Source organism: Zootoca vivipara, chromosome 2, assembly GCF_963506605.1.
Source record: "Zootoca vivipara chromosome 2, rZooViv1.1, whole genome shotgun sequence".
Taxonomy (NCBI): Eukaryota; Metazoa; Chordata; class Lepidosauria; order Squamata; family Lacertidae; genus Zootoca; species Zootoca vivipara.
Window position 1 is genome coordinate 20,326,872 of NC_083277.1, and position 22,645 is coordinate 20,349,516.

General features: G+C 50.1%; 1 protein-coding gene across 12 annotated transcripts in view; it reads left to right on the forward strand.

The window, feature by feature from the left end:
* The window catches only part of USP19 (ubiquitin specific peptidase 19), a 40,575-nt gene extending 18,174 nt beyond the window's left edge, over nt 1-22,401 (forward strand). For 3 of the 12 annotated variants that reach the window (XM_035106853.2, XM_035106859.2, XM_035106855.2), the window contains 21 exons: nt 960-1,116; nt 1,253-1,324; nt 2,087-2,220; nt 2,587-2,801; nt 4,116-4,314; nt 4,431-4,564; nt 5,639-5,797; nt 5,938-6,048; nt 6,413-6,523; nt 6,938-7,039; nt 8,913-9,053; nt 9,225-9,343; nt 9,472-9,609; nt 9,795-10,201; nt 10,784-10,894; nt 12,121-12,337; nt 12,949-13,101; nt 13,839-14,002; nt 15,575-15,759; nt 17,604-17,818; nt 21,287-22,401. In XM_035106853.2, the coding sequence (XP_034962744.2) occupies nt 960-1,116; nt 1,253-1,324; nt 2,087-2,220; nt 2,587-2,801; nt 4,116-4,314; nt 4,431-4,564; nt 5,639-5,797; nt 5,938-6,048; nt 6,413-6,523; nt 6,938-7,039; nt 8,913-9,053; nt 9,225-9,343; nt 9,472-9,609; nt 9,795-10,201; nt 10,784-10,894; nt 12,121-12,337; nt 12,949-13,101; nt 13,839-14,002; nt 15,575-15,759; nt 17,604-17,818; nt 21,287-21,449 (3,407 nt within the window). In that variant the 3' untranslated portion in view covers nt 21,450-22,401. Of the gene's footprint in view, nt 1-959; nt 1,117-1,252; nt 1,325-2,086; nt 2,221-2,586; nt 2,802-4,115; nt 4,315-4,430; nt 4,565-5,638; nt 5,798-5,937; nt 6,049-6,412; nt 6,524-6,937; nt 7,040-8,912; nt 9,054-9,224; nt 9,344-9,471; nt 9,610-9,794; nt 10,202-10,783; nt 10,895-12,120; nt 12,338-12,948; nt 13,102-13,838; nt 14,003-15,574; nt 15,760-17,603; nt 20,497-21,286 lie in introns of those variants that run through there. The other 9 variants (XM_060271263.1, XM_035106860.2, XM_035106856.2 and 6 more) reach the window with 8 other exon arrangements.
* The last annotated feature ends 244 nt before the right edge of the window (nt 22,402-22,645 follow it).

Below are 22,645 nucleotides of genomic sequence, written 5' to 3' on the forward strand. Positions count from 1 at the left end.
AACAAGTTGTTAGCCTAGGCTTGAAATTGTTCAGGCAGCAAGAAAGGCCATGGCTGGGAAAGCCTCTGCCTGAGATTTACTTTTGGTCACAGTGGACAGTACCAGCCTAGATGGACTTGTAATCCAGCTTGGTATATGATCTGTCCACTGGGAATTATGTAGCCAATCTCAGAAATTTATATAGGAGTGGAACAGTGGTATTGTTTGCAATGGCAAGGGAGATGTGGGTCTTGTGCTCTTGCTGCTCTTTGTGATTGGCAGAAGCCTAAACAATTTATGTAAATTTGCATAAGGTATATAAGTTGCATAATTTAATTTTTGGACGCTGGATTTTAACGTTTCAAGTGCATGCTGCAGACTAATGTCTGGTTGATCTATTTCCATCTCCTCCTACCTGACCCCAAGAGACAAACCCTATTTGAGAATTTAGGTCACATGCTGGGCTCTCTAGCTCCTCGGTCACATTTCTCTGGCTTGCTGTTGCTAAGGATGGTAAAGGTAAAGGGACCCCTGACCATTAGGTCCAGTCGTGACCGACTCTGGGGTTGCGCGCTCATCTCGCATTATTGGCCGAGGGAGCCGGCGTATAGCTTCCAGGTCATGTGGCCAGCATGAGAAAGCCGCTTCTGGCAAACCAGAGCAGCACACGGAAACGCCGTTTACCTTCCCACTGTAGATATTCCCACTAATAAGAATCTAACCCTAACCCTAACCCTAACCCTATTTATCTACTTGCATTTTGACGTGCTTTCGAACTGCTAGGTTGGCAGGAGCTGGGACCGAGCAACGGGAGCTCACCCCGTCACAGGGATTTGAACCGCTGACCTTCTGATCAGCAAGCCCTAGGCTCAGTGGTTTAACCCACAGCGCCACCTGGGTCCCTCAGCTAAGGATGGTGCAGAGGCGCTATTCAGAGCACCTCTATTACTGTCATTGCCTTTGCTTTTCCCCTCTCCCAGAACCAGAGCCCACAGTGAATCTGACGTTTGTGAAGAACGACTCGTATGAGAAAGGGAACGATTCTATGGTGGTGCACGTTTACGTGAAGGAGATTCACAAGGAGATGTCCAGGGTGCTCTTTCGGGAGCAGGACTTCACACTGTTGTTCCAGACAAGGTATGGCAACTCCTGGTGCAGAGGCCAAGTGCTTTTCCTTCCCAGAACTGGACTTTGCCAGTAAGCTGGGATCGACAGTGGGGAAGGGATGGCTCCTGTCTGTCTCCTTTGCCTGAGCTTCTTTCTCTATTTGCAGTGATGTCAACTTCCTGCGACTGCATCCAGATTGTGGCTCTCATACAGTATTCAGGTGGCAAGTGAAACTCAGGTATAAGACCTTCCTTCTCTGTATTAATAGTATAGACAGCTTTTCTGTTGCTCCTCTCCACCTGCACATCCAGCACCAATCTGACACAGCTCTTCTCCCTTCTGAATTAAGGTCTATGAATTAGTATATTAGAAATCAATGTACATTACTTTACACTGGGGGCTCGGGCCTGGGACACTGGACACAAGAGCTGCTCAGGTGTCTCTTCCCTTCATAGTGATGATACTGTAGATTTTTTTAAATGGGGTTCTTTGTCGTCGGTTGCTATGGCTTTGTTTTGCTAATACACACCAGCAATCAGACATAACACAGCCTAGCTGTCCCTGCATCATAATCTGAATAAGCCTCCTACCCACTTTTCTGTTCTGTGGCACAAGAAGCAACCTTCGTATTGATCACACACTGCTGGACAGCCCAGTCTAAAGTGTGTGAACTTGTGTGCAAGCTGGATTGCTATTTCCCATTTTCACTTCGGTGCTGGAGAAGTGGGTACACTCTCCTGTCCCCTCTTTTCTTACTGTGCCACGTGGACACAACTGCCAGTAGCCTGAGCCCAGTTTGCCAGAAATTGTAATAAGGTGGGCAACCTTTAGCATGGGATCCCTTTTGGAGAAAGTTTTTCCCCCTCCCACCTTCCTATGTAATGGGATGTGCAGAGTACTTTGGGTGTTACGCTCTTCTGTGATGCCCAGGCATCCTTAACGCCCCGTTAGGTCTATGCCTCCTGTTCTCTGATCCCTGGTTGGTTGCCTTGTTTTGCAGGAACCTCATAGAGCCAGACCAATGTACGTACAACTTCACCCCCGCTCGCATCGACATCTGCTTGAAGAAGCGGCACAGCCAGCGCTGGGGGGGCCTCGAGGCTCCTGCCGCACGAGGTCTGCACCTTGACTTTTGTGAGCTCGCCTTGTTGGGATTCTTGAGGTTTGGCAAGGATGCTGGGGCTTCAGCGTCAGATATTCTTATTAGTATTACTACTTGTGAACTGCCCTGTGATTGTAAACCACCCTCTATGATCCCCTGATGAAGGGAGTTATAGAAATGGTATGAAATGAATGCTGTTGTTGGCTGGGGATGTTGAGATCAGCAATTACTTGGGGAGAGGACCAGCTCTAGATTGAGGGTGTGAAAGACCATTGATGCTCTGGTGTCTGCTTGGAAACCAGAACAGGTTCCCCACCGTTTCTTTTTAAGCAAGGAAGGGCAGCAGGCTCAGTGCACATGTGCTGCTAACCGCAAGCCCACTTTTCCCCCTTTTTAAGGTGCAGTGGGTGGTGCGAAGGTTGCCATGCCAACAGGCCCTACTCCCCTGGATAAAAGCCAACCTGGAAGTAACCAGCACCCGCTGTCCACTAAGGAGGAGGCACGAGTGGGAGAGAAGGAGAAGCCACGAGCAGAGGAGAGCAGCCTGGATGGCGTAGCCGCTCGGACGGTGACGGAGCATGTGCCAGTGAAGCAAGAACCACTCGTCCCCTCGGTGAGAACTCCTGGCCTGCGCTGGGAGTTTTGAATCCCAGTCTCTAGGGCTCAGGCAGACATGTTGTCGGGGGAGGTGGTGGGCTGAAGGCAGGAGCTACTTGGATTATAACGGGTTCGAACCATGCACAGATTATTACAACAGCCAATGAGTTAGGAGTGAGGAGCTGCAACAAAATGTTGCTTGTGGGTGGGACAATGTGTTCCTGCTGTTTGGATGGAAATAGCCCTATGGCTGTTTTTTCTATTTGGTGCCTGAAGGTGGAGATCTGGCTGGCTGCTAGCCAGCTGAATCTGCACCTTCCACACTTGTTTTCCAGCATAAGGGGAGCCATTCAGGGAAGGACCATTTCCTGCACTGCCTCTGAACCAGGGGGAGTGCAAGGAAATTTCCTGACCTTGTGTCAAGTTGAGGCACGGAGCTTGTCACCAGCAAAGGACGCTCTACTGCGCACACACACACACCCCTCTACCTACCTACCTCTTCCCCTTCCTAGCCAGGAGGGATATGGGAAAAGTCAAACTTCTGAAGATGGAGGCAGGGAGGCAGTGCTGGAACTAAGGCTGTTAATAACTTCCTTGGACATGTGAATGGACATGTGAGCAGTCATTGGGGGGGGGCAGGGGTGGAAGGAACGTTGCTATCAAGTTAAAAGCACTTTCTGCGCTTCTGCAAATCTCAGGGTTCCCCTAAATCTCAGGGTGCCTTCATGCTTTGCATGGTTGTTGCTGTTTTGGATACAGAAGGATCGGCGCATTTAGAGAATGCATTTGCTTTTAGCATGTAGGAAGTGCACTGGGTGACATAAGTTAAAGGGAAATCAAAAGTAATGCAGAATATGCACTTAAGAATCGCTGGGCTGGGTCCAGCATTTTATCTCAGCAGTTTTGTTCTGACAGTAGGCAGGTAAAGTCCATTGGGGAAGTTTCTGCAGAAAAACAAGAGGGTGGTACCTCCAGCAGCAGGTAATTGGGGGTATGCAACTGATAAGGCTGACCACCCCCCACCCCCCACATATAGGTGTGATTCTTGCTGTCCAGGCCAGTGAATAAAGAGCATATATGCGATCTTCTAATTAGGGTGAATTAGCCATTTTTGGGAATTGCTCTGTGTATGAATAATAAATGATTTTTTAAAAAAAGTTAAATGTGAGCAAGGCCTGGGTTTCTGTGCAGGAGAGAGGAGGGGGGAAGTGGGATGGTGACCATAGAAATCTAGCATGCAGAGCCTGGAAACTCTGGGCAAGACAGAGAGCCTGGCAACCAATGGAAGCTGCCTCCTTGACTGTGTTAGCATCTCCCCCCCCCCCCCCAGCCCAAGCCAACATGCATGGTCCCACCCATGACTCACAGCCCCGTCAGCAGCGAAAGCGTGGAGGAAGAGGAGGAGGAGGAGGACAAGAAGGTGTGCCTGCCAGGTTTCACGGGGCTGGTGAACCTGGGCAACACCTGCTTCATGAACAGTGTTATCCAGTCTCTCTCCAACACCCGGGAGTTGCGGGACTTCTTTCATGGTAAGCTGTATCTCAGAGTGGGATGGGGGCTGGCCCTGTCTCTGTACGTACCATGGTTGGCCTTCATCTTCTGCCTTCCATCACCTTTTCTCTCTCTTTCACTTACACTCCTGTAGATCACTCCTTCGAGTCCGAAATCAACTACAACAATCCCCTGGGAACTGGGGGGCGCCTGGCTATCGGCTTTGCAGTGCTGCTGAGGGCGCTTTGGAAAGGCACACACCACGCCTTCCAGCCCTCCAAGCTGAAGGTGAGGTATTCCTGCAGAAGCATATATAGGCTGAGAGGATGAGCTGCCCAAGTGGGCAGCAGGAGGCCTTGTGTCTGTGTCCGTGTCCGTGTCCGTGTCTGTGTCCACACATGCCTATGTAGTTTTGCTGTGCAGAGGCAGGTTCCCAGTGCTTGTGACCAAGAAGCTGCTTAGAGTTGGGCTGTGCAGTTTGTAGCAAGCTTGATTCTCAGGGAGCTGCTGGGGGTCGTTAGGGGGCAGGGAACAACTTTAATCCCCTTCCAATAGTTTCCACTAGAGCGTCACTAGCTTTCTTCCATGTGTATTTATAATTACTGTATGCTCCGAGCAAAGTGCTGTTCTGGGGAGCACTGTTGGCAGTGAAAGCAAAATTTATCTGCTCTCTCTGCTACAGGGTGGGCCAGCGCTCCCCAGGGGGATCCTTTATGGGTTGCAGTGTATAAAAACTACACACACACACACCCTTATGTGTTGGGGGAAAAGGGCATTTTATTACTTGGGAGCTTAATAATGATAAATTATGCAAGCACAAACCATTTTTGTGCCTTCTGGCTGGAAATTATTTTGGATCGCTGGATGCCACCAGCAACCATTTAGATTCTCAAGCAGGAAGCCTCTGGGCTTTAGGAAACCTTAATCCGGACTCTGCACACTTCTGAAGCTACTTTTTCTGGTAATTACTGTTTTTTCATATAGCTCTTGAGCCCATTCACATCTCACTTGGCACTTGCCCCTCTTTCCAGTCCTGAGAGGACAAGGGGAGCACCATTTGCTGAGAACTGCAAGTGGAGAGCGTGCCGCCTTCCTCAGGTTTTGCTTGTGGGCTTCCCTTGGGCACCTGGTTGGCCATTGTGAAAAGAGGAGATTGTATCCGATCCTAGTAGACCCGTTGAAGTCAATAGACATGACTGGCGTGACTTAGGTTCATTAATTTTACTGGGTCTGTTATGAGCAGAGCTTAGCTGGACCCAGGATGCTGGACTAGATGGCCGCTTGCCCTGATCCGGCAGAACGTTCCTTCCGGTCATGCCGTACAGGCGTCTGTCTGTTCATGACACTCCTTTCTTCCTGCAGGCGATTGTGGCCAGCAAGGCCAGCCAGTTTACAGGCTACGCTCAACACGATGCCCAGGAATTTATGGCTTTTCTGCTGGATGGGCTCCATGAGGACCTGAACCGCATTCACAGCAAGCCCTACACTGAAACGGTAGATTCAGATGGACGACCTGATGAGGCAAGTCTTTATATATACATATATAATATATGCAATGGCCCAATGGAAGTTGTGAGGCCTTGGCTAGGCTGAGCCTGAAGGACCTTTGGTCACCCTTGCTTTTGTTCCCTCACTGCTATTTACTTGTTTTTGACTGCTAGATTGTTGCTGAAGAGGCCTGGAAACGGCACAAGATGAGGAACGACTCCTTCATCGTGGACCTGTTCCAGGGCCAGTACAAGTCCAAGCTAGTGTGCCCTGTGTGTTCAAAGGTAGTGTGCCAACTTGTTGGGTTCCCTGGTTGCTTCACAGCTCTGAGCATGCTGGGGGCAACACGGCCTGCATCTAAAGTTGTTTTTCCTCCGCTAGCTTGGCGGGAGGTGGTTTTTGCTCATTTTACGGCGATTATTCGCTAGCTTGGACCATATCCTCCGCTCCACGGTCCATGTGTCCTGCTGTCAAGGACTTTGGTGATCCTTTGCTACTGACACCTTTACCAGGCTGCCTCCTTCCTTTGGTTGCTGCCCTCTGACCCCGGACTCGCCATTTCTGTATCTCTGGGGTTTGCCAGTGCCTCCAGCACAATGCATTATGTCCAGGGGGTGCTGATTGACGGCCAAATCCTATTGCTTGCAGGTGTCCATCACGTTTGATCCCTTCCTCTATTTGCCAGTCCCCCTACCCCAAAAGCAGAAAGTGCTGACGGTCTATTACTTTGCAAAGGAACCGCACAAGAAACCTGTCAAGGTAAGAGCAGCAGCATCCCAGCTGCCCAGGATGGGCCTCTTTTTCTTGTGCTCTAAACGCCTTCAGAATAGTGTCTATGTTACGAGTGGCCTTGAGCTTTAGAGATTTCTGAAACTCAGTGGGACATACCAGTGGAAATAACATCTGCTTTGAGAGGCAAAGCATTATGTGTCAGGGGCAGGTTCCCCGTGCTTCAACTCAAAACATGTCTAAATTGCATAGAGAGCATGTGAAAGTGGGCACATCATGGGTACAGCTTTGATTGGTTGGCTGATCCAATGCGGTAAGCCTGGTGCAGTTCAGGAATTACATTGTCGAAGGAGTAATTGTTAATGAGACCAGGGAGTGGGAGGGAAGATTGTCAGGGGTACACGCCCTGATATACCCACCCCAGCACATGCTCTCTTCCAACAGTTCCTGGTGAGCATCAGCAAGGAGAATTCCACTGCCATGGAGGTGCTAGACTCTGTGTCCCACAGCGTGCGAGTGACTCCTGATAACCTGCGCCTGGCTGAGGTGAGGCATGGTCCAGGTGATTTCTTGTGTCTGAATGCTGCTGACGTTGTTGTTCCAAGGATCCTTAGCAGCAGTGAGGCTTGTTCACTGAATGGAAGCTTCTTGGCATGGGGATCACCTCTGGAGCTTTTTCTTTCTGTGCATGCAGCGTCCTTTTCACACAACACAAGGCTTGGCTGATCTCCCCTGGCTGTGGCTGCCCAGGTACCAGAGAGCCATTATGTATACAGGAGACCTAGTATCCCAGCAGCCAAGGTTTTTGGCAGAAAATTTCCAATCAATATGCAAAATTTGGCTCCTTTCCTTTGCTCTTGCGTCTGGACACTTCATTGGGATCTCTTACCTGTAACCTCCAGAATTTTGCTTGAGTGTCATCAACACAGAACCCTACCTTTCACTAAACTGTATATACACACACACACAGACACACACACACACACACACACACCCTTACCCCTCAGTAGCCATGACATGCATTACACTGGGACTGCACACATATTTTTTGCTTACAAATAAATGAGCAAATGGTGCTGCACGCAAGATTTAATCTATACTAGGAACCACCAAGAATAAACTCTGGAGTGTCTTAACAAGGAAAAGACCTGGACCAAAATCTTGTTTGTTGGATGGAGCAGGGGCGGGGGGGGAATTGTCATGAGCATATGGTGGGTGCATATGGAGACAGTGGTGGTCTATCCACTCCTCATTCCTTCCATATGCTTACACTTAGGGAATTAGACTAAAATGGATCCTTGCAGCATAAGTATCTACCGTTGCATGAACCTGAGCTGCAAATACCTCCCGCTTCTTAGAAAAGTGCCACAAATTAATCTCCTTTTTCCTCCTCCTTCATCCCACCAGCAAGTTCTCAATTCTCCCTACTCCCCAAATCTAATTGTTCCAGGCTAAGCTAGGACTCTAAAGACTGAACCCAGAGAGTCCCTCCTATTCTGTTCACACACAAAAGGATCTGGTTCCTTCCCCGCCACCTCCTTTTTTTGCAGCTCTGTCTGTCTCTCCTCACCCCATCCTGTCCTCATCCTGACACAGTGCTGTTGTAATGAGGTTTTTCTGCCACTAGCACAAACCTATATACTGTATATTCCTGCGTATAAGACTACTTTTTAGCCCAGGAAAATTTTCTCAAAAGTCGGGGGTCGTCTTATACGCCAGGTCGTATTTCTTATACGGCAAGTATATCCCAAACTCTATATTTTAACTGGAAAAGTTGGGGGTTGTCTTATACGTCCAGTTGTCTTATACGCCGGAATCCAATGGGATCCAAGTGGATCCTTGTGTAGCCAAAACAGCACCATATGTGTGTGTGTGTGTGTGTGTGTGTAGAAACATGCACATGGTATCAGCAGAGTTGGGGGAATTTTACTGAAATGGGGAGGGGAGGACTTTAGGGCATGCACACAGAACTGCTCTGAGGATTTGCCATTCCTGGTGGGCATGGCAAGGCTGATCAGCTGTTGGAGGAGAAAGGGAAACTGGAGGAAGAATAGAAAATGGAGTATCCTGGAGTGGGGCCTGATTGACCAGCTGGAAATCCAGAACAGGCGCGCCATTCACCGCAACATTTTGTTGCAGCGTTTGTTGCATACCCTGCTTGTTCAGTATTTGATTTATTTATTAGATCTAGGCCAAGCTTATCGTTCCATCTTGGACAGTCCACATGCCCCTGGGAAGCTCAGAAGCAGAGCAAATTGCTTTCCCCCTGGTTAACTCTCTGCCCCACACCCCAACCCAAGCACCTGGTGGTCAGACGTACATTGTACCTGAACCTGAAGTTTGCCTTTATGTGTGACACTAGAGGGAAGAAAGGGCATCTTTTGAGCAGGACTTCACCTCCCTTTTTTCCGTTGGTTAGGTAATCAAGAACCGCTTCCACCGCATGTTCTTGCCTTCACAATCGTTGGACACGGTCTCCCCCACAGACCTTCTGCTGTGCTTTGAAGTGCTTTCTCCAGACCTGGCCAAGGAGCGTGTGGTGGAGCTGCAGGTCCAACAGGTAGGTGCCAGGAGCTGCTATTACACCCTCCACACAGGTGTATGAGAAGGAGATGGAAAGAAAGCTCTTAGGCTTTCAAGGTGAAACCTACACATTCTGTCCTGCCACCTTCCCAGTCCAGGTACCCACCACTTCCATATCACCCTAAGTGGACAATTTCTCTCCCTTAAGCGTCCTCAGGTGCCCAGCGTGCCCATCACCAAATGTGCCGCCTGTCAGAAGAAGCAGCAGACAGAAGAGGAGAAGCTGAAGCGCTGCACTCGGTGCTACCGTGTCGGCTATTGCAACGTGTAAGTTGCCTCTTCTTTTTTTCACCCTCTCCATAGCCGAGAGCCATCTCTTGCTCCCAGACTGGGCGGGTTGGCTGTGTCGAGCCCCTGTGGCCCTCTGCATGAGACTGTTTTTGTGTGTGTTTCAGAGTGTGCCAGAAAACACACTGGCCCGACCACAAAGCTTTGTGCCTCCCCGAGAACATTGGCTTCCCCTTCCTCATCAGCGTGCCGGAGTCACGCCTCACCTATGCACGGCTGGCCCAGCTTCTGGAAGGTTACGCGAGGTAAGGTAGACGGAGTATTGGCACTGCTCTTGGGCACTTGGCCAGCTGCCACTGTTTGGCTCGTTTTGTAGGCTTTGGCCAAGGCAGCAAGGAAGCCTCCATTTCCTTCCTCGGTGCCAGCAACACATTCCCTCTTCCCTCAACACATGACCTCTTAGCAGACGGCTTTTCCTCTCCCTGCTCAGGTACTCGGTCAGCGTGTTCCAGCCGCCATTCCAGGTGGGCAGGATGTCGCCAGAGCAAGGCTTGCAGCACCAGCCTCCCGAGAAGCCAGAGGCGCTGGCCCGGAGCAGCAGCGCCACAGTCGCGTCTGCCGCCGCGGCAGCTTCTGCTGCCGATGACACCTCCACCGCCATGGAGTCGGGAGACGGGGCCAGGGCCCCACACCTGCCGCAGGAACCCCAGCCATCTCTCTTGGCCCCTGAGCTGCAGCCAGAACTGGGGGATGCCAGTGCTGTGAGAAGCAAGGTCCCTGCAGGAAGAGGCTCAGGGCTGAGCTTGGATTCGGGCTTCTCTGAGCCCTCCTTGGACACACGGGCTGACAGCTTTGTGGAAAGGGAGGGGCCCTTTGAGAGACTCCCCAAGCCAGAAGGTAGGCAAATCTGAATGGGCCTTATTCAAAGCCCCCCACCCCACCCTACACCGGCTGCTGCTTTGGGCGCCTGCATTTCCAAGGGGTTTCTCACCACTTTTCGGTACGGCTGTTACACCAGCATTCCTTGGGGCTGCTTGTTGCATGAGGAGCTCTGTAGGCAGCAGGCAAATTTCCCAACAGCCTCTGCTCTCAGATACCAGAAGCCAAATAATAATAAGAAGGAGAATCAAAATAATAAAATCAAGCAACTTTATTTTAAATGTTGTTGTCCCCGTTATTCCCCAAAAGCCAAAAGTGGGATTAGGAAAACAATTTATTCCATATGCCTCATGCTGTGTAGGGTGGAGGCTTCTAAGCAGCAGAACATAACACAGCTGACAATAAGCAAATATTAATATCCCGAAGCAGGGCCGTTTCCTGTGTTTTGTGCGGTTCCTGAAGACCCCAGCCATCTCCAAGGCTTTGTAGCTTAAATGCTATCCAAGCTGTGGAAAGGGGGATAGGGTGGCTGAGCAGAGGAAAGAAGGGGCTGCCGGCTGAGCTGCTGCCACTCACCATCCCTCCCTTGCTTGCCTACAGCTGCCATCCCAGGTTACCAGCATCCGGCTGAGGGGCTGAGTTCCCACGCTACCCAGTTCTACATCAACAAAATTGATGCCGCTAACAAAGAGCAGAAGCTGGAGGACAAAGGTGAGGATTAAAATCTCAGGGTTTTGAAAGCAGTGCCGTCTTGGAACATTTGACTGGGCGTTTTGAGAGGGCCCCACCCTTGCTTAGGGAGATCTTCTGTGGTGATAGAGACTGGATCTAATCTGTTTACCCAATGCAAGGTGCTGTTGAGCCCCTAAAGGCATGCATGTATGCTTCTGACCAGCTCTAGCTGGGCTAAAATTATGCGCACTCTGCGCAAAAGGTTGAAGTCTGCAATCTGTATGAATCATACAGACCTGTATTGATTATTCCACATCTTTCTGGTAGCTATGGGGAACGGGTAAGGAGCTATGCAAGGCACTTAAGAACCTGGCTGCTGGGACTCTTAGTTGGGCGCCTTGTCCCATAGGTGACTTCTCTTAGAATTCAGCGGCCCTTGCCAGTCCCAATTCTCAGGATGCTGATTTAAGGTCCCCACTACCACATTTGTGTGGGATACAAGCAACCCACCCGAAGGAGTGCCAAACGAGCACAAGTTCTGGGGAGGAAAGCACAGTCCTTGGCGCTGGAATTCCTGGCTTTTGCTCCTCCAGCATAGTTGACGTTGCCCTATGCTAAAGAGTTGCAAAAACAGACAATGGGGCCTGCAGTTGTTCCTTTTCTGCTTTGTCTTGGATATCTATCCCCACACTCCTACACCCAGTCTTTCATTTTAAGCGGCCTTGGTGGCTTTCCCATCCGTTTCTTGGAGGGCCAGCATGCGATCTAGTGGAATGTTTGGCTGCAAGCTCTGCTTGGGTGACTTTAGAGTGGAGTAATCTCCTTGGCCTGACCCCAGTTCCATCCGTGTGAAATTTGGGCTTAGTAGCAACTTGCTTTGCAGGATCACAGTGAGCTACGAACAAGCTTGCAAATCTTCCTGCTCACTAAGGATTGAAACTAGCTTTGATAAGGAATTGCCTCCCTCATCTCTCATGTTTCTTGCTCCATACACCCTTTCTCTGTTCTTAAACAGGAGAAAGGCGGACTGCCCCTGGTTTGGTGGTAGTCAATATGACCACCCTCTAGAAGTTATGGCTTACAACTCCCCCAATTCCAGGCCATTGACCTTGCTGGGCTGGAGCTGATTATGGTTTTAGTCCACAACTGCTGGAGGCCCCACTACATTAGATACCCCTGCTCTGGTTCTTATTTCTTGGGTGTTTGTTTTTGGCCTGGTGTGTTTAGATGGGTAGCACCATCTGTAAACTTCCATATCCTTGCAGGAGATGTCCCTCTTGACCTGACAGATGATTGTTCTCTGGCCCTGGTTTGGAAGAACAATGAGAGGATGAAGGAGTTTGTTCTGGTAGAGTCCAAGGAGCTGGAGTGCGTAGAGGATCCCGGCTCTGCGAGTGAGGCAGCCAGGGCAGGGCACTTCACCCTTGAGCAGTGCCTCAACCTCTTCACCAAGCCAGAGGTGTTAGCCCCAGAGGAGGCCTGGTAAGAAAGGGTTCTCTGTGGGCAGGGACAACCCCATATGCGGGATCCAAAAGTGTGTGCATAAACGTATACATTGTGCAGCTAGTTTTTGGGTTCAGATGTGCGGCTTTTGTAGGCTGGGAAATGGTTACTGCTTCCAAACACTGAAGTGATAATAGGATCATAGGTTCATGGAGTTGGAGGGGACCACCAAGGGTCACCTGATTCAGCCCTCTGCAATGCAATAATCTCAGCTAAAGCATCCAAGACAGATGGCTGTCAAGTGCTGCTCAGTAGGGACTATTGGGAGTTTGTGGAGGGCCTGAAGAGGTATGAGAGATCTGTTGAATTCCTGGGCTCCTCAGGCATGCTTCAGCATGTCCCACATACAGTCACGTTCTTCCCTGAAATCATATCAGGTGGAAGCCCCCTTCTTCCAATTAAAGAGCTCACATTCTCCCATCAGCTGAATACTGCTTACTGCAGTTGTGATCAAAGCCTGTTTCTAAACCCTTTGATCTCAGAAACACAAACAGGATGCCTTGGTCTTCCGTAGTGCAGCAAAACGGGTTGGTAAAGAGCAGAGCTGGCAGCAGCGGAAGCTAACAGACCCGCCCCTTTTCCCCGCACAGGTACTGCCCGAAATGTAAGCAGCACCGTGAGGCATCCAAGCAGCTCATGCTGTGGCGCCTGCCCAACGTCCTCATCATACAGCTCAAGCGCTTCTCCTTCCGCAGCTTTATTTGGAGAGACAAGATCAACGACATGGTGGATTTCCCAGTGCGGTGAGGAGATGCTGCTGTGCTTTGTGTTCCTTTGCTCCCACTTGGACTTCACTCAGGAAAGTCCAAGGAAAGCATCTCCCTCCACTCCAAGCCTGGATCAGACGTGGCTGCAGTTCTGGGCCCTGTCTTAGCACCAAGGGTGTTTAGCGCTCTGTATGCTCAGGCTATCCTTGTGAACCCTTTTGCCTGCATTTACATCCAGCGTGGCAAGGAGGCAGCCTAATTGGCCGCCCCGTTGTTTGGAAGGGAGGGCGGAACTGAAGTTGGGCTAAATCTTTTGGGAGGGGCAGGAAACATAGGCTTGGTTGTGCCTTCATGTTGAGGCTGCAGCACATTCCTCTTTCGCCTGCTTCATCCGATGTGTGTGGTAGTCAAGTGTGCATCCTTAGGTCCTCAGTTGTGGTGCATGTATCTCCACCATGTGTCCGATGAAAGTAGGCTCAAGCTACTGCTAAGTAAACTTGATCCATCTTAAAAGTGCCACAAATTTTTCTTCCTTCTTGCTGCAACCAATTCTAGCGGCTGCTCTTCTGAAATCTGTCCATTTTGAACAGAGCAAGCTATGCTTAGCATTCTCTGAACATCTCACCCCGAGTCTTTTATATTGTTGGGATAGGGAGCTCAGCCTGCTTCTCAAAGCAATCTGCAGACTTCTTGTATTACCTGCCTTGAAACACTCACGTACATATAGGACAAGTTAAGACAGCTGTTTACCTTATTCCTATCTCTGCCCCCAGGAGCTTGGACCTGAGCAAGTTCTGCATTGGCCAGAAGGATGAGCAGCAGCTGCCCATGTATGACCTGTATGCAGTTATCAACCACTACGGGGGCATGATTGGCGGACACTACACAGCCTATGCACGGCTGCCCAGTGACAAGAACAGCCAACGCAGTGATGTGGGTGAGTTGCCGGGGGGGACGGGACTTTGTGTGGTCTGGTAGCCATCAATTATCTAGCCACGTTCCAGCCATTGAGGTAGAGTCTTCTCAGAGACCTGCACAAGGAGAAAGATCTTAAATAGGGCACTCATTGCTGCTTTGCAATGGGGGAATTGATAAGGAATGAGCAGGGTCTTCCTCCATTGTCAGTGCTGAAAGTTTCAGGTGCAAGGGAGGAGAAGGCCTACATCACATTTTAAGTAGGTTTTAGGGCAAGAAAAGGCTTTCTTCTCAGCACAGTTTGGCTTCCATCACTCATTTACAAAGAAAAATCACTGCCTTTCCTCCTTTATGATGGGAGAGGTCTTGATGCTGTGGTGCACATGCACAGTCAAAAAGAGCTGGGCCCCTCTGTCTAGTAAGCTCCAGGGAGATTGTTCTAAATACTTGTTATCACTTCCTCAGCCTTTCAGGATTGAATTTAGAGCCAGGTCCTCACATGGTAAAATTTTGGAAGACTCTGGGAAGCGGGTCTAATTTGAGTGTTTTAAGGATATACAGTGGTACCTCGGAAGTCAAACGGAATCCGTTCCGGAAGTCCGTTTGACTTCCAAAACATTCAGAAACCAAGGCGTAGCTTTCAGTTGGCTGCAGGAAGCTCCTGCAGCCAATCAGAAGCCGCGTCGGACGTTCGGGTTCCAAAGAATGTTCGCAAACCGGAACACTCACTTCCGGGTTTGCAGCATTCAGGAGCTGGAACATTCAACTTGCAAGGCGTTCAGGATTCAAGGTACAACTGTATTGCTTATTTTATTTTGAGTAACATTATATAGGAGTGTTTTCTAAGCAGAATCTTTTTCTTCTCTGTTCTGCATGTGAGCAATCTTGACCAGTCGGGTCGGTAGCTGGTTACTTTTTACTTCAAGAAATGAGATACCGTTCTAGAACTCATGGCTTGTAGACATGTAGGCATTGTGGGCCAACGACCTTGTCATTCATGGGAATAGGGCTGCCATGCCATGCCCTGCTACTCCCTCCTCCCTCCTAACTTCCAGTCAGTTTGTTCTTCCCATTGCTTGGGAATTTGCTGACAGTGGGATTTGGTGGAAGGGAATCTGATGATCCCCCAATACATGCTGCCCTCGACAATTAAATACACCGAAGAATAAATAGTCGTTTTAGGACTTGTGAATATGACAGTAGTATTAGAGAGTGTCCATGTAGGTGGGGAAACATTTCATAGGTTCACATAGTGACAGGATCCCACTTGCCGGCTTCATCACTCTCAGTTAATTCTGGGGTGCCCTGGCATCTTTGCAAAATCCCCCACAAGTCTGCTAACCTCTGTCAGGGAAGCAGCACCCACGAATGCACATTGGACAACAAGGCAAAGCTGTGGGGGCTACCGCATTGGTAGGTTGTGGGCTAAATTCAGGTGAGTGCACTGGGTAGGTCTTTCCTGATGCATGGGAGACTTGGAGACTGTGCTTGTCTTCCTGCAAGAGTGAAGGACAGGTGAGGATCAGGCAGGTCTGGCCTCATCAGTGGGTCACAGAGCTTGGTGTGCTTACCCTTTGCCTATCCCCTTTCACAGGATGGCGGCTCTTTGACGACAGCACTGTCACCACAGTGGATGAAAGCCAGGTGGTGACACGATATGCCTACGTGCTCTTCTACCGCCGACGAAACTCTCCAGTGGAGAGACCCCCACGGGGGCCAGCGCATCCCTCAGACCCTCGGGCCGACATGGCCCCATCTGCCGAGGCAGCAGCCAATCAGGTGAGGGCTTTGGGGGGAGCTGCCTGTCTTCCCCGCCTCGATGTGTTGCCTTGGCCTGCTTAGCGGGCCTCGCTGCTTCTGATAGAGGAGCCAAGGGACTGCTGGCTCCCCCTCACGGCTCTGGCTGGGCTGTGGGCCTCCTTCCAACAGTTGTATCCTGGAAAAATGACAAACATTCAAGGCTGTCAGGGGAAGGTCTTGATAGAAACAGAGAGGCCCTTCTCAAGAACAGGAAGGCTACCTTGAGTCGAAGGCGCCTGCGGGTGGGTGGGGAATTGGCTGGGGGGAAAGATCCCTTCAATATGGAGGGTGCCGGCTTCAGAGTTGTGGGTGACAGCAGCAAGTTCCGTGCAAAATAAGCTGATGAGGGAAAGGTGCCAGAGAAACGGCAGTGCCATGGTTCCTGAGCAGCCAAGGCGTCGTACTTTAAGGGGCCTGATTCCAGCACTGTGGACTGCTGTAGGCTTGGGAGTCCCTCCTTTCTCTTTCTCCTCCACTCTGTTCCCAGCCATTAACATGGTAGGGACCAGGGAGACAGAAGGCCAGCACTGTGCTTTCTGAGGCAATGCCAGCCAGCCTGGCATAGTCTAGGACGAGAGCCTCCCAGGTGCACTTGGGTTGAGGGCACTGGCATCTCCTGGGGTTCTGCCATGTGGTTTGGTAGCATCCTGCCCAGGAAAGCTTCCTGGGCAGGGGTTAAGCTCTTATTGCCCTTTCTTGCTGGAGCTGGGCGGTGTGTTTTGCCCCTGGCCACCTGCCCAGCAAGCCGATTGGAACCACATGGCCTACTCAGGAGGAGAGGACACAGACAGATCCATTCAGAGAAGCTGCCAGAGGGGCCTGTATGCTTTAAGCCAAGATTCCCTTTGTGCCTGTGGACTCTGGCAGCTGACCCCTGCAGTGAGACTGGCGCCTCAAACCAGCTATAAAACATCACCCTCCCCAACCAGCTTTAGACTATGGGAGGTCTGGAAGCAGCAGGAACCCCCTGTGCACAGATTCCAAGGGATGGAGTGGGGAAGATAAGACTGATTCTGCCCGCCTTTAAACCTCTATCTAGAAAATCACAGTGATTGGCTGACTGGTCTGAATGATCTTTCTGTACGTGGAAGAGCTGGTCTGTGACTGGTTACTCTGCAACTAACTCCTGTGCAACTGTGTCGTTGTTATTGTTGTGGTGTGTTTTTTTTTAAAAAAAAATAAACAAGAGTGATTATGATTGGCTGCCATCTCTGAATGTTCCTCATGGTTTTTTTCACTTGCCAAAGCTGAGCTGTTGATTAGCTACCATCCTTACGAAAGATCTTCATGTTCCCACCTGCAAGCGCTTGGATGTGACTGCCTGCCATAAGATCCTCATGTTGTCACCAGCAAAAGCTCAACTACGATTGGCTGTTTATGAATGATCCTCGTGTTCTCACCCAGTGTGGCTGAATGGTCCAGTGCATTTGCGCATACAAGGAAGTCTGGGCTGTGATGACTTTGGTGACTGGGTCTTTTGAAATGATTGAGCTGGTGCTGACGCTTGCAGACGGGGGGGAAGAACTCTGACCCGTGCCAGCCGACATGGATCTGACAAGCTAGGGCTTGCTTGCCCTCCATCCTTTTGTGGCTTGTGCTGCTCACTCTGTCCCTGGGAGGCCCCTGTATCTGAACTGCTGGAGCTGTATAGCAAGGTGGTGGGGGGGGGCAGAAAATCTGTGGGGCCACAGCAGAGAGATCTGCTATGGGAAAGGTGCGCTTGCAGGCAGGCTGTTCCGGGCAGGGGCAGGGCAGCGTGTGGGTGACTGAGGGGTTTGCCGCTGTGTTCTCACCAAGTGCTGACGCAGGTTTCCACATCGCAGGCTTCTCTGCTCTGGCAGGAACTGGAGGCTGAAGAGGAAGCTGCCAGGAGGCTGATGAGGAGCCCTTGGAGGTCTTGCAGCCGAAGAACAAGGCACCTCACCCCAGACTGTCCCGATGAAGGCCGTGTCCGATACTTTGTCCTGGGCACCATGGCAGCCATTGTGGCACTCTTCCTGAATGTTTTCTACCCACTCATCTATCAGACCCGCTGGAGGTAGTAGCAGCAGCAGAAACGGCACCCAGGAGGAGGGTAGCTCACTCGCCTCAGCCTTGGCTCTCCTCCCATTACACCTTTGGGACAAAGGCCTTGGATGCTCCTTGCCAGGGTGGGTGCAAGAAGAAGCCCTAGTGCCAATGCCTCCCCATCAAGAAGCCCTCAAGTCTAGGACCTGCTCTCTCCTGCTTGGCCAGTGTCCCACATGGATTGGCAACTGGGAAAAGGCTCTTTATAACGCTGCGGCCTTGTAAGACTTTGGCCCGCGCGAATCAAATCTGTGAACTCCAGCAGAGGCTGCAGAGCTACAAACATTAGTCTCTCTAAATGGATGGGAATATGTTGGTCTTGGCCACTCCCTGCCTTGGGATTGCTCCTCTGTATTGGGTCGACAGCTGTCCCTTGCCCTATGTGCCTAGTAGTTGAAGGTCGTGACCTCTTATCCAGTTGGGCACCAGCCCCTTGCTTGGAGGCAGGGTGGAAAAGAAGTATCCGGGCATCTGTTCCCTCATTGTTTGAGGGAGTGAGAATGTATTGCTGACGCTTCCGATTATTGATGGATTAGGTTCCCTCACCAGGATAGTGTTGGCTTTCAGCCAACTGCATCATCATCTTTTTGTTTTGTTTTATGGCATCTTACAAATCTTTCTGTCGAGGCGTGAGACCACAGTTGAACTAAATGTTCTTTAGCACAAGGCCCCAGCCAAAGAGAAGACAGTACTTTGACTTGCCTCACAGCTCCTGTACCTGTTTCTGAATGCTTAGGACATGTCTGTGTGCACACAAGGAAGCAGAAGTGTGTCTCTGGCGTCGGAGTCATGTGGCCTCATGTTCTTTTAATCTGGCCCTGCAGGCTGTATGGCTTTTTCAGTGCAGCGCAGGATCCCTCTGGTGCCTCTTTGACCACAGGTTCAATCCTGAGTACCCCAATCTAGACTCTTGGCTGTGGCCAGATAAGTAAGAGTCGTCTTGAGAGCTTGTGATCCTAGAGCCAACGTCTTATTCTTCGCGACACCCCTTCCTTGGTTTCTGCATCATTATTGTTTGTTGTTAATATTGTACCCATAAACATTACGCAACTCTAACATCATCTTGCACATTCTTCCCAGCACTTTTCAGAGAGGCTTCCCCAACCCCCAACCCAACCCCTTCCCTTTCGTTGCAGGGAGGGAAAGGGATATGGCCTTGTCTCCAGACCCCAGTTTTCAGGTTGTCTGGTGCTGGTACTCCTGCTGTGCCCCAGGAAGTGGGCAGTCTCTATCTGCACCAGTGCCAAATAGCACAGCCTGATCCATGTGCAATTCTGGTGAGGACGTCCCGAACCTAAGGAAATCATCCTCTGTCAGCTGGGTGGATAAAGGCATTGCAATGTGCTGTGGGAAAGCTTTCACTGTGTATTTATTTATTGTATTTAATAAACCTAAGCTGTTCTAAAGAAATATGGATAGGCTCCTTTCTTTCCCCAGCCGCTCCTTTCCTTCAGCACCTGCTTTCTAAATTTAACAGGGGGGGTTCTGCGCGTCCACACATATATCTTCCCACTGGCTCCCAAGCCTGTCCAGTCTTAGCTGCTGTTGCTACTGGATCACAAGGGGAACCAAGGAATTGGTTGGGCCGCTCGTTGAATTGTAGCGAAATAGCACTGGATAAAATTTTTTGGTGGTGATAACTCTGTAGCTTTGTGTGTTCTGTAGTTTGGTGCAAAGCTCACTTTGCTGTTTGAGCATTTCAGTGTTTGTACAAAATAAGAAACAAGTTATTGGCCTGGATATCTTCAAAGAAGAGTTCCAGAAGCGCATGGGCAATGTCTAGTGAAATCTGTAGAAGAGGAGCTCAGTGAGATTTCGAGTCGCTGGTTAGGGTAGCTTTTTTGCCCTTCCCCATTGTTTGCAGAAGCAGAATGCACTAGCTACATGCCCTTTTGCAAACTATATATTTATTATTAGTAGTATTGTTAGTGGGTCACAGAGTGTAGGTTACCTTGGCACACGATTCTTGGGGTGGTGGGGCAGTTTTGTGTAAAGTAGACCCGGCTCTAGGAGGATAGCTGACTCTTCAAGCCTGGAGCAGGAGAGAATTATGAGTAAGGCTTGGTATGTATTACACTCAGAAATACTGATTTCTTCCTAAAATTTCCTAAGATTTGACTGCTCAATAACACCAGTTCGTATTTAGGTGCCTGCCTACCAGACACCATGATTATTTGTGCCACTTAATTGAACAATATACTGATGAGACTAGCTGTAACTGCTCACACTGAAGGGACTGATCTGGCTTGCATTACTGAAACTTGGGTGAGTTAGCTGGATGGGCCCTTCTGGTTAATAGTACTGCACCAGGCTAGACTGGGGGCATTGAGGGTGGTAGTGGTTTTACTGTACATAAAAGCACCTTTGCCATAAAACTTACTGGTGTTGGGAAAGGTTTAGAGGGTTTGCCCCCAGTATTGGGCCAGAGAGGCAGATTGGGGTGCTGCTGGTCTCTAGAATGCCTCCCCTCCCCCCGATTCCCAGCAGCGTCCCTGATCCATAGCTGCCAAGTTATCCCTTTTTTAAGGGATTTTCCATTATGCTGAATAGGCTTCCTCGCGAGAAAAGGGAAAACTTGGCAGCTATGCCCTGATCAGGCTGGTTGAGGTGTTGGAATGACTAAAATATCCATACAGAGGCTGCTGCTGAGCTGGCTCAAGACTTCATGACCTCTGACGGCCATGGCTCTCTCACGCATGGTCATGGGCCCAACACATCAGGCAGGGCACACTCTTGATGTAGTCTTTGCTCCAAGTGGTAAGAGGCATGGACCAAGGAGGTGGGCAATGATGCAATCCTTTGTCGTGGTTGGACCATTATCTGGTATATAAAGCGCTTAACAGCTTGGCACCAGGTTACTTGTGAGATTGCCTTACCTCATATGTGTCCACTTGACTGCTTTGACTTGCAGATCTGGCACTGTTAACAGGTGTCACATAATACTCGTTCCGCATTTGTAAGAAATCAATCTTGTAGCGTGGCAGTAGCCACAGTTTGGAACTCCCTGCCTATTGACATCAGTCCTGTACCTTCGCCGTACTTTTTCTGGTGCCTGCTAAAAACATTTCTGTTTAGGCAAGCCTATCCAGACATGTGGAAATCTGACATGCTTTTTCAACTGGGTTTTACCTTATTTTATATTTTGATTATTTTTGAATGCTTTAAACAGCTGTTTGGCAACCATTTTTAAATATAATTTTAACGTTTTGCTTTTGTAAACTGATCTGAGGTTTTTTTGTTGCAATCAAGCAGGATATAAAACTCGTGAATGAAGTCCATAGGTTTATATTTATATAAACTCTTTCCCTCAGATCTGTTTCCGGACCTTCAAACAATGTGTTTATAGGGATTTCATATTGGAAACAGACAAGCTTTTTCCACAGCAGGGAGACGTTTGCACCCTTTGTGGCTGCTCTCTAACGCTTTGTTCTATTTGCAGGGAATTAGCTCACCACCCTTTGGAACCAACCTGGCCCCTGAAGTTGCTCCCGCACTGGCACCAGAGGGGGTCGCGGAGCACCCCGCTCCATCCTACAGCAACATGGAGGAAGTTGACTAAATCGTTCTGCACTGGGGGTGGGTGGCGGGTGGGGTGTACATAAAGAAGGCTTTGTTTTGTGGCTTCCCACCCTACCCCCCCCACCCCGGCGTCCCCCCTGCAGTGGGAAGGAGGAGGAGCTGCTGTGACCTTTTCTCAAGCACACAAGCACTTTCTGCTCCACCCCCTTCCTCCTCCCCTGCAAGCTGGAAAGGTTTCCCTTCGTGTCCCCCTACTAGAGGCTGCCCTGTGCTGGGGGAAAACCCACTGAGTGCCCCCAGTGCGGCAGTTCCTCCTGCATCTCCTGCCCCAAAGGTTCTGGTTTGGCCACCTTGCATAGAGGCAGGGGAGCCGTGGCGAGCCCTGCACTCCTTGTCTTGCATACCCAGCCTGTTCTACTGGGGGTGGTGGGTGGGGGTGGGTGTCATTGCTGTCTGCCCCTAAGGGGCCTTCTCCCAATTTGCCATACCATGGGTGCCTGCTTCACAATATTCCACAGCCCCCACCCCCTTTTTTTGCCTGCCTGTTCACTTTCCCATCTGTTCCTTCTTGGTATCCCAAGCTCAGGACACCATGGCTCCAAAATGGGCCTTCATGACAGAAGTATGCATCTCCCATTTTCCTTGATTTCTGCACCCGCCCACCCCTTTCACCAGCATTGCTTAGTTTGGCAGTTTGGGTAAAGAAGGCTGTTGGGAGGCACCTGCTGCTATGCCTTCTCATCCTACGTGGAAGGCATGGAACTGTGGCTTGGCCTACTACTTGGCTGCCTTGCCCCAGAGTCGTTTTGGATTTCTTGGCCCCTTGTGACACATCCTTGGGGTGAGAAACCACTGCCAGTACCATCTCCTATTTAAATGTTTGGCTCCCTGTTCCCTTTTATCCATGCTTGGAATTGCTGTAACCAAATGAGGCTGTCCTGGGCCCATTCCCAGGGAGGCCTCAGTCTTGCTCTGTCTTTGTATAAAGTTGGTGTTTGTCTTGGGTCCCGAGTCATTAAATTCTACTCAACGCCGCTTGTTCCTGTGTCTGTGTGCTATTCTGTCTGCTGCCACGCCACCCTGGCATGGGCTTTCAGCCTGGGCAACACTGTAGAGATAAAATTGCAACCTGAATTAGAAACTTCATTCTGTCTCCTTGGCGAACACATTCTGGGAGCTGGGAAAGAAAGGAACGGTGGCACGATTTAAACTTCTGTATAAAATGACTGATGAATGTATAGGAAAGGGCCTGTAGATCAGGAATTCTTAGAAGCATGTT